This window comes from Stegodyphus dumicola, chromosome 7, assembly GCF_044657685.1.
Source record: "Stegodyphus dumicola isolate Sdum_Otavi_A_Nest chromosome 7, ASM4465768v1".
Taxonomy (NCBI): domain Eukaryota; kingdom Metazoa; phylum Arthropoda; class Arachnida; order Araneae; family Eresidae; genus Stegodyphus; species Stegodyphus dumicola.
The window spans coordinates 25,304,503-25,332,477 of NC_140774.1; the positions used below are offsets into that span (position 1 = coordinate 25,304,503).

General features: G+C 31.2%; 1 protein-coding gene across 2 annotated transcripts; it reads right to left on the reverse strand.

The window, feature by feature from the left end:
• Nucleotides 1-418: 418 nt before the first annotated feature.
• LOC118187781 (transferrin 2-like) lies at nt 419-27,747 on the reverse strand. Of its 2 annotated transcripts, none has more exons than XM_035358053.2 (9): nt 27,587-27,747; nt 27,103-27,366; nt 20,004-20,258; nt 16,242-16,579; nt 15,941-16,139; nt 13,650-13,756; nt 13,328-13,467; nt 10,016-10,131; nt 419-9,926 (listed from the first exon to the last, which is right to left on the reverse strand). In XM_035358053.2, the coding sequence occupies exons 1-9, from the start codon at nt 27,645-27,647 to the stop codon at nt 9,127-9,129; spliced, it is 2,280 nt and encodes a 759-aa protein (XP_035213944.1). In that variant the 5' UTR covers nt 27,648-27,747; the 3' UTR covers nt 419-9,126. The 2 variants fall into 2 exon arrangements, with proteins under 2 accessions (XP_035213944.1, XP_085676112.1); XM_085819986.1 differs by having other exon boundaries at nt 27,578-27,696.
• Between the last annotated feature and the right edge of the window lie 228 nt (nt 27,748-27,975).

Genomic DNA, 27,975 nt, shown 5'->3' on the forward strand with positions numbered 1-27,975 from the left:
GTGAATCATACTATAATAAATGAAATCATTACATTATAAGCTAATATAAAAATAATCAAAATTATGTGGAATGCAATATTAATTTTCAGTTTATTTACTTTAAACAATGTAATATTAGACAAAAAAATAAACTTTGGTGCAGATTTTGATAAAATTTTCTTTTGTTTCTGGCTGAAGAGGCATCTTTATTTGAACCTCTTAAAATCAATATAGTTTTAATCGAAATGTACACCAAACTAAGGTTGCTTTTTTCCCCCCAACATTAAATTTCCATTGCTACATTGCTCTTCCATATTATTAAACCATACGTAAATCAAGTTAAACAAATTTAGAATAAATTTCATACTGACAAAAGATAATTTTTCTTGAAGTTCTAAAAGTCTGAATGGATTTTAATAAATTCAATAAAGAGGCAAAATTCTAGATAAAATACTTTATTTTAAAATGGAAAAAATTTCTTATAATTTTTTTAATGAGATTCATGGTAAACATCTTTAAAATGGACGTGTTAACATTTCTAATCAATAACATGACCAAACATATACTGATAATCACCACCAGGTTCAATAAACAAAACACACCGGACTATGTAGACTACTTTCAACGAGTGTAAATTTGAAAAAAAAAAAAAAAAAAAAAAAAAAAAAAGTGATAAGGTGAATCATAACAAGAAAATTTTAAGATAAAATAAATTTATCTAATGAATAAAAATGAACAGAAGATATATAAAACATGAAAAATATAAAATGTTACAAAAAATAAATGGAATGTTATGAGATTCAAACATAATCCTGAGTTAGAATAAAAAATATTAAAAAATTATATACAATAGCTGGACGGATCTGATACAATGTTACAGTAATATACAATACATTTGTACATGCTGCACTATCACAACCCTTATTTTATATCGGATTTATGTATTATACACTGCTCGACATTGAAAATGCAACACCAAGGAAAGTCAGAAATTTATGCAAATTTTAGAGTAGACGCACGTCATTGAATTATGTGAATGATGTGAAATGTGCAGCTCTCCGACGCACTTGAAGTAAGATATAAGGAAAGGAACGTGCAGAATGAGCAATATTCGTGTTGTTATTTCTGCCAGACGAATTATCAAAGAAAGTTGGTTTTTGTCTCGGAGGATACGTGTCATGGGAGAGAATGCCAGGCCGCCGTCAACGAAGGCACTTCCAGCCCAGACAGACGATTTTACGAGGGGTATGGTGATCAGACTGAGAAGGGCGGGTTGGTCCTTACGTCAAATCACAGCTGATACCCACATGAATGCGAGCACGGTGCATTGGCTATGGCGAACATAATTGGAACAATGAAATGTGGGAAGAATGAGGGGTGCAGGTGCAGCCAGAGTGACGTCAGCACACGTGGGTCGATGCATCCGCCCACAAGCTGTGGCGGTCCCGCAAGTCACTTGTACCGCGATTCTGCAACATGTGCAAGTTACCCTGGATGTTCCCGTGTCGACCAGAACCATTTCCCGTCGATTGGTTGAACGTGGCCTGCACTCATGGCGTCCGTTAAGAAGACTGCCATTGACCCCATAGCATAGATGCCAACGTTTAGAATGGTGCCGGACTGGAGCGATGTGGATGAGAGAATGGCGCAACGTCGTGTTCTCAGATGAGTCACACTTCTGTTTATCCAGTGACAGTCGCCCTGAATACGTGGAGACCGATCTAATCCGGCAGTAACTGTGGAACGCCTCACCGTGCGACAACGTGGCATAATAGTTTGGGGTGCTATTGTCTATGATTCCAGGTCATCTCTAGTTTGTATTCAGGGCACTATGATGGCCCAATGATAGTTGGATAATGTACTGCGGCCGGTGGCAATCCGCTACCTTCAGGGGCTGCCTAATGCAATTTTTCAGCAGGATAACGCCCGATCACTCAGTGCTCACATCCGCCAACATGCTCTGCAAGGTATACAGATGCTTCCTTGGCCACCGTACTCTCCTAACCTGTCACCAATCGAACATGTGTAGGATGTGATTGGACGCCGTTTGCAGTCTCTGCCCCAGCCTCATTCAGAATGCAAACTGTGGCAAATGGTTGAAAAAGAATGGAGAGTTCGTATGCATCCCTCAGGACACCATCCGCACTCTTATTGACTCTATGCCTAGACGTGTTTTTTCGTGCATCGCTGTCTGCGGTAGTCCTGCATCCTACTGAGCCGACGCTGTTCTCGCTCTGTATTCTGACTATCATTTTGAAATAAAGATCACTTATTGCTGCTGGCTGTCTCTATCTTTTTTCTAAATTTCATCACTTTCTGACCACTCATTCTTGGTGTTGCATTTTCAGTATGGAGCAGTGTATAATTTTCTGCATGAGAAATAACACTTTACATAAATTATCTTATTTCAAAATCTACAATACAAAATATTACACTGTTATATGCATCTTAATTGAAGAAGAATAATTTTTCAGAATCTCTCTCCAAAATACATCTAATTTAACCTAATAGTAGTTTAAAACTGTAATAGTTAAAAAAGGTATTTTACAATTGAAATAAAAATGCATTTACAACATAGATTACATATACAAAAATACAAATATCGTTATATTTCCAAATATACGCTGAGAGGCAAGATTTTGCTCGAAAAATTCAGCCAACATTGAAAATCTAGGTATAAAATGATTAAATTGCATCATAATTTATGCATGATTAAATTTAAAATCACTCTCATCTACAAACCTGAGTGAAAAAAAAAATATTGACTCAGATTTTATTTTAGAAGTGCTTTCAGTAATTAAGCACAACTGTCTTCTTTAGCTGCAGCGGATTAGATAAAATTGCTATATATTACCAAGAGTTCGAATAATTAATTGCAAAACCTATTGGAAAAGCTGAGTGTGGGAAAAAATTCCTCATCCATCTGAAAAGCATCCCAAAATGATTGTATAATCATTCACAGATTTTTGCATTGGGTCATACTATGGACAGAACTGAAGGTGACATTTTTCTATGAGGAATATGATGATAATGATGAAATGGAGGATCATGATTCATTAGGACTTGCCTGTAGCTCAGAGAGATTTCTGAAAACTGCTCTAAAATTTTTAGTCGGATATTCATTAATGTACATTAGGATTAAATAAAATAAAAATAATATTTTTATTAATTTTTATTTAAATAATATTTATTTATTAATTTTAATTATTTGTTTTTGGGATTACATTATTTGCAAGTCATTTTGAACTTGCATAAAAGCCGACCTGCAAATTTCAGAAGCATAAAATTTGTTAAAACTTCTTGGCTTAATACTACATGGAAATATATAATAATTACAATATTTATACTAACAATTATATAAAATCACTTTATATTTAACATTACCATTTTAAATTTGGAGATAGGATGGACATGAATAAAGGCAAGTTAAATCTGAAATTAGAAAGGCACAGCCTTGAATCATATTAATACTTCTGTTATTCCTTCCTTAGGAAAAGGCTGGGCAAGCTGTCCATTCTATTTTGAACAATTAATATACAACAACATACAACACAAAATAACAAATTATTATGTAACAATATAACATTTAATAAATTAATTTATGCATTTAAGAAGTTTGTATAAAAACTGATATTTAAGTCTTTTAATAAATTCATAAATGTCAAAGATAATCATTAAATGTTAATCTGGAAGATTAAATAACTTTAATACATTTTTATGACAATAATGAAATAAAGAGTTTGCATAATTTTAGTTTTGTAGCTTTACATTAATTCTAAAATATAAATAAAATAACATGGTCATCACTGCTCTTCAGCTGCTGAATGAATGATATAGTGATTAGATAAAAGTGAGACAAATTTGAAAATTTTTAACGTTTATTATTATTCATAAAAAAATTAAAACTTACCTCAAAATAATATTCAGTTAGTTCTCTTTCAATGTGCAAATTTAAACTGCTGTGTTAATTTCAAAAAGGAGTTTATGTCATAAATTATCTTTTTGGCCTATCTTAGAAAGATCTGCTATCATACAACTTATGCATGCAAGTATAAATTTGTTTACAGATTCAGTTTAATAATTAAATTCTTCTGAACTTTGAGTCAATTACTGAGTCAAGTTTTTTAGGCCTTTCCCCCCTCCCACTGGACACTTGCTTTTAATAATGCCCCAAAATATTTTCAATGACTCTAATATTGAGTATGTTCAAGCATTATTCAATTTAAACAGACAAGCATTATTCAATTTTCTGGTTGTTGAAATAGTTTAAAGCATTTTTTGTAATACATCTGGTAGTTAACAAAACCTTTTGATTTTGTTCATGCTGTTTGATGACAGGAAACAACCTTTCTTATACTGATTTAAATTAATGAAACCATTTACAATTTTCAGAAGGGGGAAAGAATAAAAAGACTAGTTAGAAACATTATCATTTTCATTTATGTTTTGCTATATCATTATTTTTCTTAATCTTTATCCCAAAGTGAACAGGAATATAATTAGGGAATATTGAATGATAAAACTTAGTGTTGCCACTCGTATTCAGATAAAAAATAAAATATCATTCATTATTTAAGATGAGTTTTTGTGTACTTCTATTCCCAGTTGCTTATAAATTTTATGAAATTTTGTTTTATCCAAATTTCCTTAATCTTTTTTTTTGTATTTTGGAATTATTAATCATGATTTCAACCCCAGATTTCTTTCTTAATTCAGTGACGAGTTGAATTTTAGAGTAACTTCTATTCAAACAATTTTCCAATTAGTTTATTTCTTAAGCAATCACTTCCCCCCCCTCCCCAAAAAATTGGATTGGTATAAAATTTTCTGTGCTCTTCATACTGTTTTAAATAGCTCAATAAATCATTGCTTTTGTTATATAACTAGTTTTGTAATATTTAACACTTTGCGGCATGGTGGGTCAATATATGTCCCACCTAATTAATATTTATTTTCTCACTTAGCAATTTCCGTTAGAAATTTTCTAATCTTTTAAAAATAATCTATTTTAGTTATTACTTTTTTTCAGTAGATGTTACTACTATACCAGGGCTTAAGTTTATAAGCAAAAAATATTCAAAATAAGATCACAAGAGTGATATCCATGTATCTCGCATTTTTCAATATTTAAAAAATTTTGGTATACAATTTATGATATGTATGATTCTTTTTAATATTCAAAGGTATTTTATTTTCAAAAATCTTAATTGGATCCAATATTTTATAACATTAATTTTGCAGTTGAAATAAGTGGGTTAAAATTTGTCCCACCACACACTTGAATTTCCGCTCAATAGATGGCAGCACTCACGATTATTTTTCTTTTCTTTTTTGCATCTACTTTTTTCGCGATTGCGCGCGCTTTTACATCCGTTGTATGATCTGATGTGCTAAAATGTCTAGAAAAAAGTTAACAACTCATGAAGCTTTGGATCTTTTTGCTGAATTGCCATCCGATTGCGACTCAAATGCTTCAGATTTCAGTTCTGATTCAGATGAAATTGAAATCCAAGACAGAATAACTGAGGTTGAAGTTATTGCTGAAGAAGAAAGGGAAGTATTTATAATTTGTTTCGCTTTTTAAAGACACAGACCCATCTATGCATGTGGCTGCCATCTGTGCATGTGGGCACTGTAAATATGAATTGGAAGTATCTACCCAAAAATTTAAAAGACAAATTTATGTCAAGAGAATATATAGACTTTTCAGTTAGCGATGATTCAATTTATTGCATAAAATGGAAGGATAAAAGATCCGTTTCTATCCTGTCTTGCTTGGAAAAGGCAACTGAAATGAAAGAAATTAATAGAAAAGAACGAGATGGAAAGACAAAAAAAAGTACTGTGTCCAAACAGCATTATTTCATACAATAAGAATATGGGATATGTCGACTGATTGATCAACTGAAAGGACTATATGAAATAGACCGCAAAAACAAGAAATGGTGGCACATGATTTTTTTTTTTTACTTTTTAGATGCGAGTATAGTAAAAGCATTTATTCTATTTAAGTTTGTTCGAGAACCTGATCATGATGTAAAAACAATGAAAGATTTTCTTCTCTCAGTTATAGAAGGTATAATGGCACTTGCAGGCAAGAAAAAGCTGAAAAGAAAATTGAAATCCTCAGTTCAAATAAAAACTAAAAACCTGTTCGTACAACCAGAAAAGAGACTAAAACATGTAAGTCACACCGCCAAAGAGAAGATGTGCATGTTGCAGCACAACGAAAGAAGAACGACGAACATTTTGGATGTGTGAAACATGTGAAGTCCCTCTATGCTTACAAAAGAATGAAACATGTTTTTCAAAGTTTCATGAAAAATGACTTTTTTTTCAATTTTTATCATATATAAATGTTTTTGAATCAAGTGTCAATTTTAATATTTTATTTAGTATCATATGTACGACTATCAAATTTAAATCTTAAAATAATATTCAAGAAAATATTTTCTTTTGTTCCTAACATTTAAAAATATTAAATATATATATGCAAAATGTGCATTTTGCAAAATTTTTCAAGTCATGCATATATGCAATAAGTAAAAAATGCATTTTAGTGTGTTTATTATGAATATTTTAGAATGCACGCTTTATTTTGTTTATTCATTCCGCATATGATTTGTTTTTCCTGCTATACACCGATATGCTATAAGACATGTGCTAGTTGCATGGTGGGACAAACGGTATCCCACCTTCCCCCGTAAAAAATAAAAGCGCAGAATTTTTTTCAAGCCTTAAAGGCACTTAAGTAAGTCCATCTGACTTATTCTAAGGCATATTTTTAAAGATTAAAATATATTTTAAATATGCGTGTCGCAAAGGGTTAAACACAGCAGTTTGGCTTTCTTTTTTTAAATTTCAATTATAAAAACATACTATTTGCTTCTTAACAGCTAATAACCATTTTATATTTGGCTTCAGCATTTAATTGAAACTGCTGTTATTTTGATGGAAAGAACTACTGCTACCATAACAACCTGAAACATTTACATATTTATCATTATTAGTTCATGTTTAATCAATAAAAGTGTCTCATCCTTATCGAGGATTCCCTTAATAATTAATGATAATTAATGCCCAGAACAATCTGATTAAAATTCAACCCTCTGCTACTTTTGAATATAAATCTGTGTTTGATACCTAAGCCATAAGTGGAAACTACTGCCTTAAAAGGTATCAGCGATTAAAAGCTCAAGATTAAAATAATTTAAAACCAACATTTTATTACAAATCAATGCTCTTATCCTTAAAACATCAACTAAGTGAAATCAGTTACTTGTAGAATAGAGTTCAAGATCTTAAAACTGGTTTCAGTAATGAGACAAAGAAATAAAAATGCAAAAGCACCTTTTTCTCAATATGATTAATAAAGTACTCAAATTCATGGTTTCATAGAAAGCTTATCATCTTTGCAGCATCTTTTATAAAAGTAAACATGTCAGTTTACTCTGTTAAAAGTTAAGTATCACAGAAATTGTTTAGGCTTTCACTCCTGCACTGAGTCAGAGAGGATGATTTGAGGCTGATCAGTTTCTACTTTTCTAAGAATACAATCAACTCCTGATTAACTGGAGTAATATTGATGACAATGTCGATTATTAATTAAAAATCATGATTAAACCATGAGCAATTGAAAAGACACAGAAAAATAAATAACCGATATTATAACTAATAAACTAATAATATTTGCTGTATTTTCATGCAGTTTAACCCAGAGAATAAGTTCATTTAGGCTTGTAAATTCAATCAGTATTCAATACAAAAGGATAATAAATAAAGGAAGAATAAACAATATTTAAAATTAAAAACTAAGTTCTAAATGATATTAAAGAACAATATTTATAAGATAGTAACAGACAGTTTACAATTTGAACAATGTTACAAAATTTAAACTCATAAAAAATTTCTATTGATTGGCAGAGTTCATCTGGCAGACATCATCTGCTATCACTGCTGTTAACTCCCCCCAGACCTTTTCTTTTTTCTGCAGACAATTTTGCTTCATAATGATGAATTGTAATAAAAATTTTTTCATCATTTCACAATAAACAAATCTTCTTCCCTCTTTTTTCAAAGACAGGAGCTGATTAATCTGCCAACTTTGTAGAGATTAACAAAAAAACGAATATACAACCATTCAACTGATAAAATATTGTAAAACATAAAATCCAAGAATTTACAATTAAACAAAATTAATAAGTTAACTGCAAAACTCGATAACCTTGAAAATAATTAGAGGATAAGAGTCCTTACTTAAAATAAAATAATCATCTAGTTAAAATAACTATGAATAATGAAAATAAAAGTCATTGCTAAAACATTCATCTACATTTTATGAAGAATTAATTAACTTAAAACATGTGAAGATTTTGAATATAATTTCTGTAATGATTGATACAGAACTGCAGTAAAAGATCAAAACTCTGCTGATTTAAAATCTGCACAGCCACTCAGATGAAAACAATAAAATGTGGACGGCTTTGCTGATACAAAGTTTTTTCAATCACTATCGAAACAAACTACCCTATTCTATTGATTATCGCTTTTAAAACTGTTATTAAATAAAATTTTACCAAAAGTCCTTAAACTTATAACTAGAACAAGTAACTGGAATTTTGGTAATCATCCACAAATGAAGCCAGCTAAAACATTTGCAAGTATGCCAAAGACACAACTCTGCCCCCCCCCCCGAACCATGGTAAATACTGTGACTCAATATTTTTTATCCAGTGACTTTTTACTGTGATTTTTTTTTTTATATCAGAATGGCAAGTTCTAAATGAACTTTCAGTTTTCCTTTTAACAAATGAGTAACTGTGAAGAAACAAATTAGAACAAAAAACTGTGGCCTGATTAAGAAATAAAAGGCCATTCAAACTACTATATTCTTTTTTAAAACACACTATCATAAATATAAATCTGAAAAATATAAAAAATTGTTTTTTTCTTTATTTTTTTGCATGAATTATAATATACATACATTTCTCTATAAAAAGTCAAAAAGAAATTAATTACTTTTATATGCTTTTTATGGATTTATTTTTTAATCACAACCTTAGATCTCAAGTTGTGTATAATTTTGATCTTTTATTGCATGTTTTTCAACTAAATTAAGATAAAGTATAATTTTTTTCAAAAATCTGATCAGAAATATATTAATGTGAGACCCAATATAATAAATAAAAGAGATGCTTGAAGATGAGAAGATGCTGCTGTGCAATCAACTATTCTTACTGCTTGTAAAAATTCATGACCTAAGTAAAAACGATAATCACGTTTTGACTCAGGAACCACCTTTAACTGCTGGGTGGCATCCTGAAATATTAAATCACTGTAACCCTCTTCAGATACAAACATCTTAAAAGTAAATTCTTCACTATATTTAGACCCATAAAATTCTTGTGCATACAGAAACAAATCAATGTATGCATTTACATACTCTTTTGGCTTGAAACGATCAGTAACTATAGCATTAGAAGCAACCTTTCCAAGATTGCATTCTTTATGCTTGTCAAAAGCTGCTCTGGTTCCATCTCGACAAAGCAGTTCAAAGTCATCTGGCATCATGGGACGAGACCACCATTCTCGATTTTTCCCAGCAGTATTTTCTAATATAGAGGTATGTTTTACAAATGCAATTTCCCCTCCACCTTCCACAAGGCATCTTAAAGCACCTGTATCACCAAAAAATGGTTCTTGAGAACTCTTTGAGCAGAAATGTGAGCTTGTACCATGGCATAAATCACAGAGAGTGTTATATTGTGCATCTCCAACAGTGTATTCTCTGGACAATGCACCTGGCACACAACTTTTCTGAAAAAATTCAGCAGCTGCATGTGCTGAATCACATCCGTAGGATCGCATTCTTTCGCTAGAAAGAAGAAAGCTCATAGGCACCACCCACCCAGCTGCCATGCCAATGCCAGTGTGGCACGATCGTTTACCTATTAAAGAAATAAAATTTAGCCTCAAATCTCAAAAGCAAAGAAAAGTATGCAACATATATTCAAAAACATCAACTGGCAATATTTACCCTTTAGATATAACAGATCTGTATCTTTATCAGGCTGTCTAGCAACTGCAGTAACATAATATGCAGGCTCCTCTAAATCATACTGTTCTGCAATAATTGGCATGAGATTATATTTCCTAGAAAAAGATGCAAGAAAATAAGACATCTGTGTAAAAAAAAAAAAAAAAAAAAAAAAAAAAAACCAATTTAAAATACAAATTTTAATTACTAAAAAAATCTGAAAGCTTTCAGATTTTACATTTTTTTAACCTTTTGTGTGTTACCTTTATTTATTAAATGTTCTTTGCACATACTTGCATAAAATTGAATTCAACAGCAATGTCACAAAATAATTTTAAAATGAGCATATTTTTAGTGGATGATAATGGATGAAACTGCAATATTTAAGGATGAAGAATCTCAAACTACAAATGATCAGAACAGTGCCTCATCAATCTATATCCACTATTACAAAAATGTATGTGTTACCAATATTTTTGCAAATTTTAGGGGTGGAAAGAAAGACCTGCCTTTAATCATCATTAAGGTCAAGGAAGAGAAGATCCAACTTGTTTCAAGCATTTATGTTCTTGAAACTGATAAAGCCTGGTATATACAAGCAACTATAAGAAAGTGGGTTGATTTAATGCTACCATTTAATTTGTGGTGAGGATAAAGATGTGTTAATCTGATAATCAGGCAGCACTCACAACACTAATATGAACAGCTTGCTGGCAAAAAAAAAAAAAAAAAAAAAAAAAAAAAAAAAAGAGGATAAATCAAATAATGATTCCTGAATGAATGATTGCTTATTTCCAAATTCTTGATATTGCTGTAAACAATACAAGAATCCTTTATACTTAGAAATCAATGATTGCACTGAAAATAGAATAAAGAGAAATCAGCATGAAAACTTTGTGAAGCCTACAAAATTATGACTTCAGTGAAAATTTTTGGGATAAAATCATATACAGTTGTTTTGTCAATGCACTATGAGCAGGCTGTATGAAGAGGAAATGTGCTTGTTAAGAAAGAATTATTATACACCAGAGATTAAGACTAGGGTTCTACAAAAAATTCCATCACAAAAAATTAAAGCTCGAATTTTCCGTTTGAAGCCTTATGATGATGTTCCAAGAACTAATATGACTACACTTGAATTAATGTAAATTGTTGTAAATGGCTAAATGTTAATTATTTGGCTTGAAAACAATAAGACATTCCCTGAAAATAAGTCCCAATGCTTCTTTTAGAGCAATAATTAATATAAGAATCAATATTATTTTTAGGAAAACACAGTATTAGCACAAACTTCTCACTGAAATTCAACTTTAAATTTTCTTTATTTTCCATGACCAAATAACTCTCTGACAAAGCATAACAAAGTAACTATTAAATTAAGTATGAGTTATTGAATACTTTTAACTATTTATTATAAAATTCTGCTATGAATATTACAAAAATTTTATTCATCTTATTCATTATTATGCAGTAAATAAAAGAAATATATGCAAGAAACATGCATTTAAACCATTCAATAAATTTGCTATGGTTTTTAAAAACAAACATCAAATTGTGTAGGGGGGAACTGTTTATTTTGCAAATGAGATTTATAACAAGAGTACACCATTTGTAATAACTATCGCACCTACGTTGTTTCAAATTAAAACTATGAAACTTAGAATTGTGCTGCAGAGCTACTGTACACTTAAAAGCAACCATGCCTTCTTCGGAACTCGAAACCGAACCCAAGGTAAAGGCACCTAGTTTTCTCATCCACAGGAAACAAGGCAGTGCATTCTTAGGGTAGATAATTTTACTATTAAAAAAATTACTATTCAAAAAATTTCTGCTAATGTAAATTATATATATTCATTCAATCAGTCTTATTTTTATATTAGAAATGCCTATAACTTAATCTTTCCAATTATTTTTTTGTTTCTATTATAATATACTAAAAGAGCATTTACTATCTAGGCACCCTAAAATTATTTACCACTCTATTAAGCATAAGATGATCCTCCATTTTATCATTCAGATGACTTGAAAAATTACACAAATGAGCTGTTTTCCTATTATTATTGTTTTTTCATGAATGTTATATTACACTACCACAGCATTTATCATTCACATGTCCTGAAAGTGCTGCGAGGCCACAGGGCATATACAAGGTGTCCAGGAAAGGATTTCCCAAGTTTCAAAATTAAAAATCTCAAAAACAAAGATAGATAGGGGAATACAACAAGCGGTATATTTATTTTGAAAGCTGTCGGACTATTATACAGAAGTTTTGAAATAATAGCTACAAAAGCTGCCAACAGATGGCACTGTATGCTGGCACCTGATGACTTTTGAATGGGAACATGTCTAGACTGTTTCTCAGTATTTTCTGCAAACTGGAGCACTTCAAACCAGTCTCTGTTGCAATTCTTTGCACGGATTTCCTTGTACTTTTCTTAATAATTCCAGAAACAGTAGCAACATTTTCAGGAGTAACAACAGTTTGCCCGTAACCAAAACTCCCTACCAGATCACTGGCCACGCAGCCTGACTGTTGCACATTTAGGAAAGAGCTTGTGAATGGTTTTTACATTGGATTCTTTTGGAACATTCAATTGTGTTTGAAAACTATGCCTTCTTGCCATTGGACTGTGGGCTTATAAGGTATTTCTCCCACTTCCCTAGCGTGCCTTCGTGGTGAAACGGTAGCACGCTGGGCCGGTATTCCAGAAATGCGTGGTTCGATTCCCAGCAAAGGTGGTTGCATATTTTTCATCTTTTCTGCTTCCAATTAACCTAATGACTCTACAAATGGCACCCGAACTAAAAGGGTTGTGGATTATAATTCTCCGCACCCAGGATTTGGCGACTAGGTCCCCTAAAAGCCTAGTCGCCCTTTAAAAAGGGGAGTATATAAGGTATTTCTCCCACTTCACTAGCGTGCCTTTGTGGTGTAATGGTAGCACGCTGAGCCGGTATTCCAGAGGTCGTGGTTCGATTACGCTGGGCCGTGGTTCGATTACCGGCGAAGGCAGTTGCATATTTTTCATCTTTTCTGCTTCCAATTAACCTAATGACTCTACAGTCTAACCTCTATTATTCCAGTACCAGAAACACATGTTGTTCAATACAATACATGATTTCAAACTTTTCCTTCTATATGCTAACCTCCTATCACATTTCAAAGATGGAGCTGATCACTCTTGTGTCTTTTGGAGCATTATTCACATGCATTATGTAGCACCATTTGTTTGCAGCTTTTGAAACTATTTTCAATTTATTATGCCTTATAAAATATAGGTTTATGCATATTAAAAAAACATGTATACTTACTGTCCAGCTCGATAAATATCCCCAGCATCAAGAACAACAAGATCAGCAGTGTTTTCCCTAATCAACTGCATACATTTTACTTGACTAAAGCCCTTTACACACACAATATCAGGTCTCAACATTCGAGCTCTGAAGGCTGTCTGCAATAAACATAAGGAAATATTTGACTGAAATTTCTTATATATGCACTTCATTTATGTTTTAGTTTTTATAGTCTTATTTTCTAACACTAATTTTTTTTTGGGGGTGGGACATTGAACACATATTTCTTCAAAATTTTATCATTTTTTTTTGATAAAGTAACAATTGTTAAAAGAATTACCTTCATTTTTTGACATTTCTTCATTTCCTGATCAGATACAACACACAGTCTTGCAGATGGGATAGGACATTTTTCAACCTTCTGCCTAAAACTATGTTGCACAGATCCTGCAATATTAGGCAGACTTATACAAAAAGATTATACAAGGAGAATTAGGAGTTTCATATTATTGTACATTAATTTCATTCACTGCAGTACAAAATTTCATTCTCGTACACTGGCATGAACATCAAATTAATGACAGCATAGATATATAGAAGAAAAAAAAATAATGTGATAAAAAATGTTTTGATACACCACCAACAATACAACTAATAGTTTTGCTCTTCTGATAGCATTTCAATAACTACAGAAATAGTTCAAATTTTTCTTGGCTAAGAGAAGAACAGGATAGCTTTTTTTTTTTTTTTTTTTTTTCCTTTTAATATCAACTTGTAACCAAGTAGAACAACTGCAATCTACAGTGCATCTTTCTGAAGGGAATTCCCCATAGAAAAATCTCGAGACAGCATTTGCTTATGTCCTATTAAATCGTTTTGCATTTTGCAATACATGTTTACTAGATTTGTTAAGAAACTGAATAATGTATTACACTATTGTAAGTAAGAATAGAAGTAATCTATTACTTCCAAATACATGAGATTTTTCCAGAAACCTAGAAGTGTTCTTACTTTCATATTCTGGAACTCTATATGATGGAAAATGCAATATTAATAACTGCTGACAACTATCAAAATAAGGACTAGGAACTGGCCTCAGGAAAGTCTTATTTAGAAGAGTTCTTATGGAAGCAGAAATAAGATGTAAAAATTAACAATCTGAGGCAATTTTGAATGTGATTACCAAACCATACCTGCCACAAATTAAAAAAAAAAAAAAAAAAAAAAAAAAAAAAAAAAAAAAAAAAAAAAGACTACTTAATTGATGCATCACTAAAAGACACCAATAGACGGTTGGTGGAGGTAAAGCAGGTAAAAGTTAATACCCAAGTGCCAATATTTTGTTATATAAAACAGCAGCTAAATTATTCATAAAAACATGAATTGAATAAGCATATTAAAATTTGGTCATGCACCATGCTTTCAAATTACCTATACAGTATAACTTTACTAAAGACAAATATTTTGAGTGTCAAGCTTAACAGAATTCAACATAAAATGATAACTTAGATGGGTTTTGGAAGGCTTTCTCTACAAGGATGCAATATTGTTTAAAACCATTTAAAACAAAATAAATTTCCATAAATCAGAAAAAAATAATTTACTTATTAAACTTCCATTAATCTATATATACTGCAGAAAAGTAATCAAATTAATAGTACACATTAGTAAATTTTAAACCAGTGGTATCTTCTTTAAGTTAACTGCCTGCAAGTTACATATCACTAAAGATGCTGCTTTGTAGCATTGCTGGTATGCTAGAACCACTTATTTTTAAAATACTATTACAGCTTTCTGGATGCAGTTCACAATATAATAACTTTTCAAGTGAATTTTAAGTTAGAGGAAAAATAATATGGATTCAGATCTTCAAAACAGAGATCTGTGGCACAACTGTAATGCCCTTTTAGAAAGAGATGTGTGCAAAAAGTGGCTTTAACATTATGCAGCATCCTTGAATTCTTAGCTGCATGTAAGCAATTCTTTTTGACAGTCTTGAGAACCTCACTGTCATAATGTTGATACATAATTTGATTTTGAGACATGACTTGCTTACGAGTTGACTGTTGAAGAAACAAATCAGCTTTGATTTGATTTTAGTTTTGCTCAAACTTGCTTTTTTTTTTTTTAGAACAAGATAAGCTGCTTTATGTCATATCTGGCTCTGGTATATCATTTCTAGATCTCATTGAAAAATAAAGGATTTATAATTAGTTACCTTTTTATTGAGGAAATTCTTGTTACTTTGAATAATTGCATTCAAAAAAATTCAAACATGTATACATTTTTTAAATTCTATTTTGGCTTAAATTAGATGTTTTTGGGAAACAGTCAGCAACATGTATGCTCAATTAATGAGTTGAAATTGTGCATACAGTAAAATTATTCAAATTCAACTCACTACTAATTACCCTCACTCTCAACAGTCAGACTGCAATAAGACTATCAGACTGTTATATAGCCAGTGTTTAATTAGCCAGAAATTAATTAATTTCTTTCGTCTGGTTAATTTTAAAGCAAATTTTACCAGAAGACTCTTCAATATATATATTTAGCAACAAAATTTTCTTTGATGTGTTAGAATGTAATATGTAGTTTTTAGGTAGCAAATTATAAGTTTTGAAAATTTACCTATGTATCTCGAAAATGTTTGCTGGCTTTCCTCCAATCGAACCAGATCTACAGTCAAATCTTGAAAAAGCAAATTATGTCCCTTGTAGGAGGCATTATATCCAAATACTGAATACTCTCCATTCAAATTCCCTCTTCTTAAATTCCTACACCTTCGCCCACTTTCTCGCCATTTTGGGCCGAAAGCTGAAGCAACACACTATTCAAAACAAGAAAAATATAAAATACACAATCAAATTAAAGAAAAGTCTTCATTAATGAAATCTATTTGCTCATGATAATTTAAATATAACAGACTTACTGACAAGAAATCCTGATATTGAATTTTTCTTTCAGGCAAGGCAGCAGATGTTGTAACAATAGCATTAGCTGGAACATATCCCCAATTGCAATTCTTATACAAATCTACTGGAGCAGTGAAACCATTTGGACAAACAAGTTTTAATTTGTTTTTGCTAGGTCCCCTATAATCTCGAGAACTGGTCATTTCGTCAACTGTAGTATGCTTTAGAAAAGCAATATCACCTCTGTTAATAAAACAGTTAAATGCACCATCAAAATTAGCATATGGATCACTTCCAGAACAATGTGTACTTTTATCTCCTACACAAAGTTCACACATATGCAAAGGATTGTCACCTAAAACACGTGAAAAAATGTTATTAAATAATATTCCAAAACAAGAGAAGGTGTAATTAATTAACACATAAAAACCACTTTTACAACATCATTGTAATAAATGTGAAAGTCACAAATATATTAAACTGACGCATATACTGTATTTGCAAAATTTCTTATCTCACCTTCATTTACTCAACCATCGGTTCTAGACATATAATTCCAATTACAAAAGTATTTTAAATGACACAAATAATTTTTTAATTAAAAAAAAATGTATAAAATATGAAACCTGATTTTTCATACAATCCTACTGTCTCTATATTTATATTTAGGAAAAGTGTATTATAATTTCATATACAGGGTGTACCATAAATGTTGCGACAAACTTCTAGGGAAGGTAAGGCACATCATAAAGATTAAGGAATTGCATAGGAACCTACCAGAAAAGTCAGGGGTAAGTGGTAACAGAGGAAGAAGATGGGAAAGGAAACAAGAAAGTGATTAATTTTAAACATTTATTGAACATAAATACAAACGGTGTTTCAACAGCTTGAATGTTACAACAAGATGTTCGAAGTTTGCACCATCAGACGCCAAACATGCCGGGAGTTTCATTGATTGCAGCAGCTGCGCAGGCAAGGCTTGCCACGAGATCCATTTCAAATACAACAGGATCACAACACATGACACTTTTGATGGCTTCTCACAAAAAGAAATCAAGGCTCGATAAATCTGGTGAGTGTGTGTGGGGGTCAGGGAACTGGTCCACCATCCCCCCCCCAATTCATCGATGCAGGAATGAGCTGTTCAAATGGCTATGAACATCCGGTCGAAAATGACTCCAATTCTTTAATGACCCATAGTCATACAAATTTTGATGCAAAAGTGCAAACAAACTGTGGTGTGGTTGATGTCTGTTGGGAAAGCGTTCTCATTAAATGCATGCAGTGGCTAGTCCATTACCTTCAGCTATACTAAGTACATGTGTACAAGCTCTCCGTTCGTATAGCGTTCCATGCTCTTCATATGCTGGCTACTGCTCGAATGAGGCAATTCTCACTTTCCACTAGCACTTTCCTGTACGGCGCACAGTGACGTTTCTGGGCATGGGTTCCTATGCAATTCTTAATACTTATGATGTGTCCTACCTATCCTAGAAGTTTGTCACAACATTTATGATACACCCTGTATATGTAACACACAAAAAATTTGAACTCTTGTATATATTTAATTCCAAAATCTGTGATTTCTGATATCATTTTCAGCTAGCTTTGAGATTGTATAATAAATAAATTCAAATAGTTCGAGATTATTACACTTTCCTTTAATGCCATTCATTGATATTCTTTTCTGATTTACTAGCGTTACATTGTTTAATTTATAAATTCTGTTATAATGAGTATGCTGAGAGAATTTTTACACATTTAGATTAAATAATTTTAGAAATTTTTAAACCTTAAAAAGTGCAATTTTATTACTTTAAAATCCTAATTTAATAATCATATGAAAATTTTATCAAATTAGAAATATTATAAATTTTCAATTAAAGGAAATAATGATATGGCAGTATGACAGCACTTAAGCTTGCCATTGTTTTCTAGATTATGAATTCTGTGATGTTCTATAAAAGTGATCATTCTTGTGGGAAAAAATTATATTCATCAATACTTTTACTATAATCTGTATAGAAATGCTTGTCATTTAAAACAGAACCATTATCCTAACAAACATGAAGAATATATAAAAAAAGAAAAGAAAAATCTAAAAGGGTTTAGATTTTAATAATGGCCAAAATGGTCCTTTTAAAGTTTAATATGATTTGTCAGGTGATAGACATCACCCAGGTAGAATAGTGAAACGTGTTATAGAATATTAAATGAGATTAACTTGGGAACATTATCCATTTTCTGTATAATTAAAAGTGAAAAATGTGTAATGCAATTCTATAAAAATATTTAATATTTTTAACATCATGGATTAAATGCATTTTTATTTAAATCTATCAAATTAAAAAGTATAAAAATATTTTCTTCAAAACTGCATTTATTTTTTGTTTGTTTGTCTGTTAATTAGTAACATACAGATTAAATATAAAAGAATAATATATTACATTTTTCTGAATGGCAACAGATTTAAATGAAAAGTGAAACAATGCAAAATCGCATTTCAATACTAATAACCTTTTTGGACAAAAAAAGGTTTTTTGCAATTTTTACAAAATTAAATTTTATAATTTAAAAATATTAAACATGAATATCTGTATCATTTAAAACATTTCTAGAACTGGAAGTATATAGTTGCAGAAATGAAATTACAAAGAACACTTACAAAGAATTATACAGAATTTAATTTAGAACATTTCTTCTATTGAAATTAAAAATTTTTAATCATCCTGATGAAGCGTAATGTAATTGTTATTATGTTTCAACATGACTAATTGGATAATATTGTACATTTACTACAAAATATAATATTATAAGGACATTATAAAAATTTAGTTTACCATACTTATTACTATGAAGCAAATGAAATAGTTATATATCTGAAATATGCCTCTCAATCATTCAAAAAAGAAGGTAGGGCTTTCGAAAGAAATATCAAATTATGGAAAAAAAATTCTGAAAATGGAATTTGCAAGAAATTAAGTCAAGGTGCTAGTGCTAGTACACAAATACTCTTTTCATTTGACGAGGTTGATCTATACTTTTTGGAAAAGTTCTGCTTTTTTTCCAATATTATCAAAGTGTGTACATTTTCTATGAGAATTTTTCATTTCCCTAACTTTCCCATTCAGCAAGAATCTTGTAAAAATTGGTCTCCTAATGTCTAAAAGATAAAAATAAAAAAATTTGTTGCTTATCCTTGCACTCGAATGGCATCATTTACTTCTATTGACAGTAAGTTAAAATTACAAATATGCAGCAATAAGTAATTTCTCAGAATAAAGTTACCAACCAAATATCTAATAGAATTCAACCAGTTTTATTTCAAAATCACTTTTGCAAGATGTTTCCTAATGCTGAAGATTATGCAACAAAGTAGCAATATATCAGACAGGTCAGCTTTAAACATTAATAACTCTGAATGCGCATATAATAGAAATACTTTGCAAACTGCAAATAGAAATTTTATTTATACAGTAGTATGTTTTGACAAGGAGATAATGTTTAAGCATCTTTCTAAACAAGTGGATGAGTGAAGCTGACAACTGATTACAGTATTTAATGATATGTGATATATCTGTGAAAAATTACAGTGCTTTTTATAGACTGTTTACAAAGTATTTTTATTATATGCAAATCCATATTTACTATGAATATCCAGCATACTCCAATAATAAAACACTGAAACCAAATCTTTATTATACTTTATGGAAATACTCAGTGAAAACATTCCGAGTCAAATAAATAAGAACATTCATAGTATCTAAAAATTAATTTACCAGTTGGGTTATATTTATCAATCAGAGAATTTGGAGCACAACTAGGGCCAAAAAAGGCAGCTGCAGTTTTTATAAGATTATTGCAATCCTTCACTTCCATAACATCCGCATCAATTAGAGTAGAAATAGGAATCATCCAGCCAGCCATTTGTCCAACACCTGGAAAACAGGCCCTTTTCCCTTTCAAGTCAGTTAGTGTGTTTATATTAAATGTATCTCTAACAACAGCAACAGCATAATAGCCATCAGCTTCATCTGCAAAGACAGATAATTTTTTTATTACAGTTGAAATTATATGCTAATAAACAATAGAAAATAACCGCAGAAAATTTTTTTAAAACAATGAGATTTCTTTTTATCATGGTTACAGTTATACCACTAACAAATACTAAAAAATAGGACAGAAATATTTAAAAATTATTTCTATTTTTTCTTTAAAAAATGTAATGAAAATATTCGTGTATATGTAGAAACATTAATGAACATTGTGAATTTAAAAATACCGGCTTCATAAGCTTTAATATCTTACACAAATGAAAAACAATCACTAAAAGCACACTACTATTCTAAAGATATCCAGTACATAACCAGCAAAATATTGTATCTTATAAAGAGAATATTATCACTAATGCATTATGTATGAGAATTTATGTGGAGACCAAAAAATGATATATACAAAGATGTAACAGCTTTTAAAATCTTCAAACAACAAACAACTCCACCCCCCAAAAAATGAAAGAAAAAGTCCCGACTAGTATGAGTGTTTAAAGACATTTCACATAAAAAACACTTACTTTTTAAACATTTATTCCAGAACAAAAGCAAAAAAAAAAAAAAAAAAAAAAAAAAAAAATCTAGTTATTTATTAATAATTTAGGAAATATGCTAAAAACTATTATTTTTCATCACCACAAAGTATGTTGTCATATACGTCAACAGCTCGGTTAATGGAGCATAGTAATCAATCACTTCTTTAAAAAGGGATTTCTGTTTCCAACCCCCCTAGCCATTTTTCTATAGGTGGGAGTTATCAGATCTGATAAGATCCACATCATATTCATTCGTATTCACTCTCGAAGTTTTCTGGAGTGAAGTAGTGTGCAGCCTCAAGAACATCTTTTGCCTACAGGCAATGGAAATGATTTGATGTTATTATTACTATATACATATAAGAAACCTGTCTACAGACACACTCATTTTATACTACCTGCACAACTGAACTTTATTGTTCTGGCATGTAATAAGTTATAATCTGAGGAGAATCCAAACATGCTATTTCCATTTTCTTGAGTTTCCACAAACTTGCACTTTCACAATTTCAGAAGCTGTCCTTTTGTTATTCTCTACTAAGCATTTCTGAACAGTGCAAAATAACTTTTGCTGATCTGAAACTGTAACAACAGGCATTACATTACAACTTTGTCCTTATTAATAATAATCTCTTTTCCACAATCCATCCAATGAGCATCTTTACTGCTACTTATAAACTAAATGCTCTATTTAACAAAGTGTTTAAAAGTAAAATCGGAATTTTTCATACAACGCTCTTATTAAGTATGTCTAGCAAATAAACATAGGTACTACTTCTTCATTAGAGCGGCTTCCCAAGATTGAATCACCAATCAACCAGGATATCTTGCCAAAATCTGGCTGAGTAATCTTATACTATGTCACATGACCATATATTATCCCAGGCTGCATGTTCTTATAAAAGATGTCTAACCTGAAAGAGGACCCGGGGAAAGTGTGATAAAATCTTATAATAAAAAGGAAATGAAACCAAATTTTAACATGACATACATTTATGTTTGAAAAATGAAAGTGCATTAGAAGAGGTGCTGGAAGTATGCCTCCTATCTATACCCACAGTTAAACATGGCGCTAATGTTCGCGTATGTTGCTGCCAGAGTATTGGGTGTCATTCCTTGGATTTCACGATGGACGTTCTGATACAAATCGTTGATGTGCATGGTTTATGTTTGTATGCATTACCTTTAAGACAACCCCATAGAAAAAACTCAAGGTAGATCAAGTCTGGAAAAGTGATTTCATCACCTTCATAATCATTACAGATGTGTGACATGTAGCCCCATCTTGCTAGTAAGCAGTGTCAACTCCTCATCATACAATTAGTTCATAAATTCATGAAAAAGTGTCTGGTACACTTCATTGATGACAATAATGTAAAAAAATTGGCCTGATGATGCACCACTGTGGTAATGCACAAAATGCAGCCATCTTCTGTGAATGAAAGGGTTCCTCGATGGCTGCATGCTGGTTGTCACTACTCCATAAACGTGTGTTTTGTTAGTTCACATATCCTGACAAGTGGAGCTACTCTACCAAGTGTAATCTGAGATAAATATACAGGACAATGCAACGCTTTGTTGAATAGTGTATACAGGTGGGAGGAAGTCACTTCCAGCACCTCTTCTAATGCACTTTCATTTCTCAGACATAAAGGCAATTTATACAGTACAAAGTCTTTAATCCGGACTTGCCGGGACTTCGGCGATTCCGGATTAGGGGTTTTTCTGGATTATAGATCATCAATTTAAATCTGGTAAGATGGCATGCAGAAATTATAAAATTAAAAATATGAAACCGTAATTTATGAAATAAAGAGCAATTATGATCTAAAAGGTATCAAAATTTACCAAAAAAAAAAAAAAAAAAAAAAAAAAAAAAAGCTTGATATTTATTTGTTTACTTTATTAAACATTTCTTTCAATGCGCACATGCGTAAAGCATACATTACGCATAATCAAAATAAGAAAATTGCAACCAGAAAACTATTTGATGTGTATTCGTGATATTTATAATGACAAGGAATTTGATTTAAATCATATCAAAGACGGAGTACATCGAGATGAAATACTACATTTAGTAAGGAACTAAAGCCATAAACATGAGGATAGTGTTGACGGATCAACTTCCAGTTCATTGTGCGCTGCGACATCCCCCCTTCCCCCGGCAGAACAGCGTGAAATTGATAAACAGATGGTTAGAGAAACAAAACACTTCTCTGTCACTTTCTTCATGCCTTTATCCATTTTTTGCAGCAATTCCACTTTTTGCTTGATGGACATCGAAACATGCTTTCGCTTTGTAGATCCTTTGGCAGCTCCAGAATCGGAAACTCTTTTTGACAAAATCGAAAGTTCAAGCTTACTTTTTATAAAATTGCTTTAACAGTCTGTAAAAAATAATAAGCTGGATCCAATTAGAAGATTAAGGAACAATGCAATCTTCAACATTAACTGAAATAGATAATTAGATAATTTTAGCCTAGCTTATACCGTCCGTTATACATGAAACGCGCATGCGCAAATGTATTATGCGCATGCCCAGAAAGTTTGTAGCTTTGAGGTCCGGATTATAGATTAAATCTGAATAACATATCAGTTATTCTTAATTAAAATAGCACTAAATATAATATTTTGGCCTATGAGTTTCATTAACAAAATCTATTTTTAGCATATGGAAAGAAATTTTTGTTGAATTTTTCCTTATCAACATTTCTTAGAGCATTTAAAAATCTATAATCATTGTTAAGCGTAATGTTAGCATAAAAGGTTGCCATACTCGTTAATCAATTACTAATCTAAAAAAAAGTTTACATATCACAGCATGAGTTATTACTGAAGCTGTCATGTATTGATAAGCATGTGGTGATGAAAGCAAAATATAATAAATAATGACTCGCCAGGTCGGCATCAGGGATATAAAATAGGTGAATGTTTCAGTTTGAGATGTGTGCCAAGTAGATACTCAGCTAAGAAGCCAAATTATTAATCTCACAAATTTATGCTTACATGATTGTTTTTCCATAACGAGGTATTTTAATTAGTGCCTAACTGAAATTAAGAATCAGAATTTTTAAGTGAAAATCTCCACATGTTTTATTATGGAAGGAAAAATCAATTGCGCATGTGTCAAGCATTAATTAAAAAAAAAAAAAAAAAAATGTTTGTGGCTTTCAGGTCCGGATTTTAGATCATTCTGGATAATGGACGTCCGGATTTCGGACTGTACTTATTTTTCCTGAGATTATCGAATTTGCACTGCTTTCTTAAAAATACATTCATTGCTTTTTTTGAGTGTATGAATATGACATTAACAATCTTTAATTTACCAAGTAATTATGCGGATGCCATATAATTTTTTTCCATGAAAGAAGTCTTTTTACCTGACAAATGAGTATGCGAAAATGGCCACAACATGAAACTTTATGTTAATGATGAATCCAATGTTATACAATGATGTGCAATGTTAAAAAACTTAAAAAAGGGTTGCCATGTTGAAAATTGGTTTCAGCGGTTCCAAAATATCTTTGGTCACTGTTGTTGATTTATGTATTCTTGGGCAGAGGAGTTGATTTATGTATTCTTGGGCAGAGGATTTATGTATTCTTGGGCAGAGGATGGCTATGAAATGATGTAACAGCTTAATATGTGTGAAAATGCTGCAGTTGACTGCAACAATTACAGTAAGACCCTGCTTAACGCTGTTTCGGTTTAGCGCTCTTTTATTTCAACCCGGGGATTCTCCGAAATTGTGCGCAGTGCTAGGTTTCCAAATAACATATCCGAAACAGTGTAGTTGTGTTTCTTGCTTGGTGGACGCATTTTTATCATTTGAAACATTTGTTGACATTATTGTAAGTTTAAATTTGTATAATACTATAATGATTAATACAGTGACAAATATTATGATCTTTAGTTTTTATCATGGGTGATAATAAAAAACAAGAAAAGAAAGCAACCAGAAAAAGCATTTCATTGGAAACTCAAATGCAAGTGATTAGAAGATTAGATTCTGGTGAATGTCAATCTCAAATTAGTGCTGCATTGATTTTGGCAACTTCAACAATAAGGACAATTCTTAAGAATAAAGAAAAAATACTGTCATCGACAACTGCAACTACGTCAAGCTCTGCAACTAGAATTACCCGTTCTAGAAATAACATTATAGAGGAAATGGAAAAACGACTGTCTATATGGATTGACGACGAAATTGAACGCAATATGCCATTAAGCCAATCTATCATAATGCCTTCTTAACAAAAAGGCAGAAAACTGGAAACCCAGAATAGACTGAATGATCTGACTGAGAATTTTATTTGTTTTTAAAAGTATATGCGTTTATATTGTTTTTATTTTTGTAAGAAATAAATGTTTGATTTTATTTTTATTAAAAAAAACATTATTAAATTTAATGCCTAACCATTTTTTATCCGTCTTTCCCTAACCCCCATTATTTACATGTTCCCTAACCCCCATTATTTACATGTTAAGATAGCCTCGCTTAGCGCTGTTTCGCATTACGCTCTACTTCGATGGAACGTATCCCCCGCGTTAAGCGGGGTTTTACTGTACATGTAATAAAATAATAATAAGTATTAGGATAAGGAGTCTTAAAAATATTCTTAGGAAATGACATGTATTATTGTTATTGTATAATTATATATTGTTTTGTTTATTTTTAAATTCGTGCTTCATGAGCTAGGTGAAATTATTGCCAAGATCTTGGTAGAAATTTAAAATCACCAAACGTCGTTAGGGGCACTACAACAAAGAATACCAAACATAAAAATAATGCAGTACTCTGTGGTACTTTTCTTGCAGATCTTATCAAAAGTGATTATTTTAAGAAAATTTTGTAAATGAAAATACTGCATGCATATGTTTGAGTTAAACTCATAAGAAATTAACAGACCATAATAATGTTACACTATGATATGAATTGGCCACCTTGTATGTATCGAATCCATAATGAAGTAAATTTTATAAAGCTGTTACAAAAAAAGAAAGCATGTCCCTTCATGAAATGTGTGATTCTGTGACTTAGAGGGCCAAATCTTTTCATTTAGGAATACTTAATTTGAAAGCCATCTGAACTTTTGTTATTCTATATTTAAATAAAAGTACTGGATGGCATAGGTACAGGAGTTACTAAAATATTTTTAAATGCTTTTGTAAATACTGTTATCAAATCGAAAACTGACTGAAGTTTGGAGGAAGATATTACTCTTTAATTAGTTAGATAATTATAGATTGCTCTTTATTTAGTTAGATATTCAACAGATATCAGTTATGGATACAGCAAATAAAAAATAAACATCAGCTCAAGCCTAGAGATTATTTGACAAAAAGTTCAGATGGGGGGGGGAGCAGTATACAGTTTTAATACTCTAAAGGTTTTGGTTATAAAATGAATTTATCATATTTTGAAAGCATATTTTTATTTGAAGTCCTTTCCTTTTTCTGAGCATGTACATAAGCAAGAAAAGCTTTAAAAGAATTACATTAACAGCCTGAAAAAAAATATGCAATAATAAGGCTTAGTTCAGATTTTAGTTTGGTTTAGTTCATTACGGCAAAGCACATGAGGGCTATATGTCTAAAGGGAGGGATGCCTTCATGAAGGACTTTCTACGGGAAACTGGCTTGTATATACGTTACACATGGGGAAAACCATAAAAACACCCATGCAGGCAACCTGTTCATCGGTATATAACTCCAGACCAAACTAGCAGTGTTTAGCGACTTTACTGCTGGACTGCTGGAGGGCCCATTCAGAAGCATGACTGTTTTTATTTGATGAATACAAAGACATTTATTTAATCCCAGATGCATACTAATGAAAATACAGCAATTAACTTACATCTTTCTTAACAAAAATTAAACTTGTTTATCGAGAATAACTTTGGGTTACATAAAATTAAGGCAAATATCTTATGGGCATGATGCAACATCACACTTGAACATTAATACTTGTGTTGAATCAAAATTGTGATTTTTTTAAAACTGGAAATGGTCAATAGGAGAATACATAACATTAAAATTTATGTACAAGTTTTACTTAGATAGCATGCAAAAGATACATACGCAAATATAACATTCACTTGATAACGATGCATTATCATCAGCAACATTGGCAAAACAGACCCTTGTGGGCCCTGGCCTTCTTTAGAAGCCTTTCTCATTCCACCCTCCTTCCAGCAATTGACCTCCAGTTCTTAATTTTTAGTTGTAAATTATAAAGATTCCAATACTCAAAATTATTACATAAGAAAATATTATACAAAAGACTTTACCTGATTCATACCGCTCAGCCATAATAGGCACCAAGCTATTATAACGACCAGCTATATACACTTCTCCAGGTTCCAGCATTATCAAATCAGCTCTACCTGCTTCAATGAGAGTCATACATTGATCTTTATCTGCTGCTTGATGGCATGATAGACTTGTTTTCAAATCAAAAGTTCTATTTACAGCTCTTGAAAACTCAGTACATTTCTTTTGCTCTTCTTCACTTACAACACACCAGACAGCAGAAAGACTTTCTTGTGATTTAACTAAAGAAAGAATATAGATATATATTTAAATATGAAATTTAATACAGCTCCTACAAACCGTAATTTTCTTTTGAAGTGTAAAGAATGATAAATATTCATATTTTATTCAAGAAGCACATAGTAGATTTAAGAAGAAATTTAGCATAAGATGTAAAGGAGTTTTACTAAATGAATAACGTTACTGATGTCAAGTAAATATTATTAACCTTACCACACTAACCTTTTCTAAGAACTATGAAGAACAGTAAAAAGTATATTGGAAACGATTTTGTAAAAATCATAGTTATTATAGCGGTTGGTCAATAGCAGCTCATAGACCAACCTCTTTTTAAAACCGTATTTAACGGTGAATGTCAACAAATATTAAAGGTGTGTCCAGCCTTTCTAAACCATGTTGCCACTTAAAGAACATTTTTGGATTTAAAAACTGCCACTGAGAATATTTTTTAAACTTTAACAATTATACGATGTATTTAATTCAAGTAAAAACTATTAACTTAGATAATGTATTTGATCTGAACATTATGCACAAAGCTAATTCATTTAATACGTTATACAATAATACGTAATCCGTAGCTTAAGGCCTACTTTAGTTCAAACATTTAGTAG

Excerpts from the sequence above, each read along its gene's own strand:
- LOC118187781 (XM_035358053.2), bottom strand. The coding sequence starts at position 27,647 with ATGATTTTTACAAAATCGTTTCCAATATACTTTTTACTGTTCTTCATA. Across the intron at positions 13,757-15,940 it reads AACATTTTCGAGATACATAG|GATCTGTGCAACATAGTTTT; the intron begins GTAAATTTTCAA and ends CTAATATTGCAG. Across the intron at positions 13,468-13,649 it reads AGAAATGTCAAAAAATGAAG|ACAGCCTTCAGAGCTCGAAT; the intron begins GTAATTCTTTTA and ends TGTTTATTGCAG.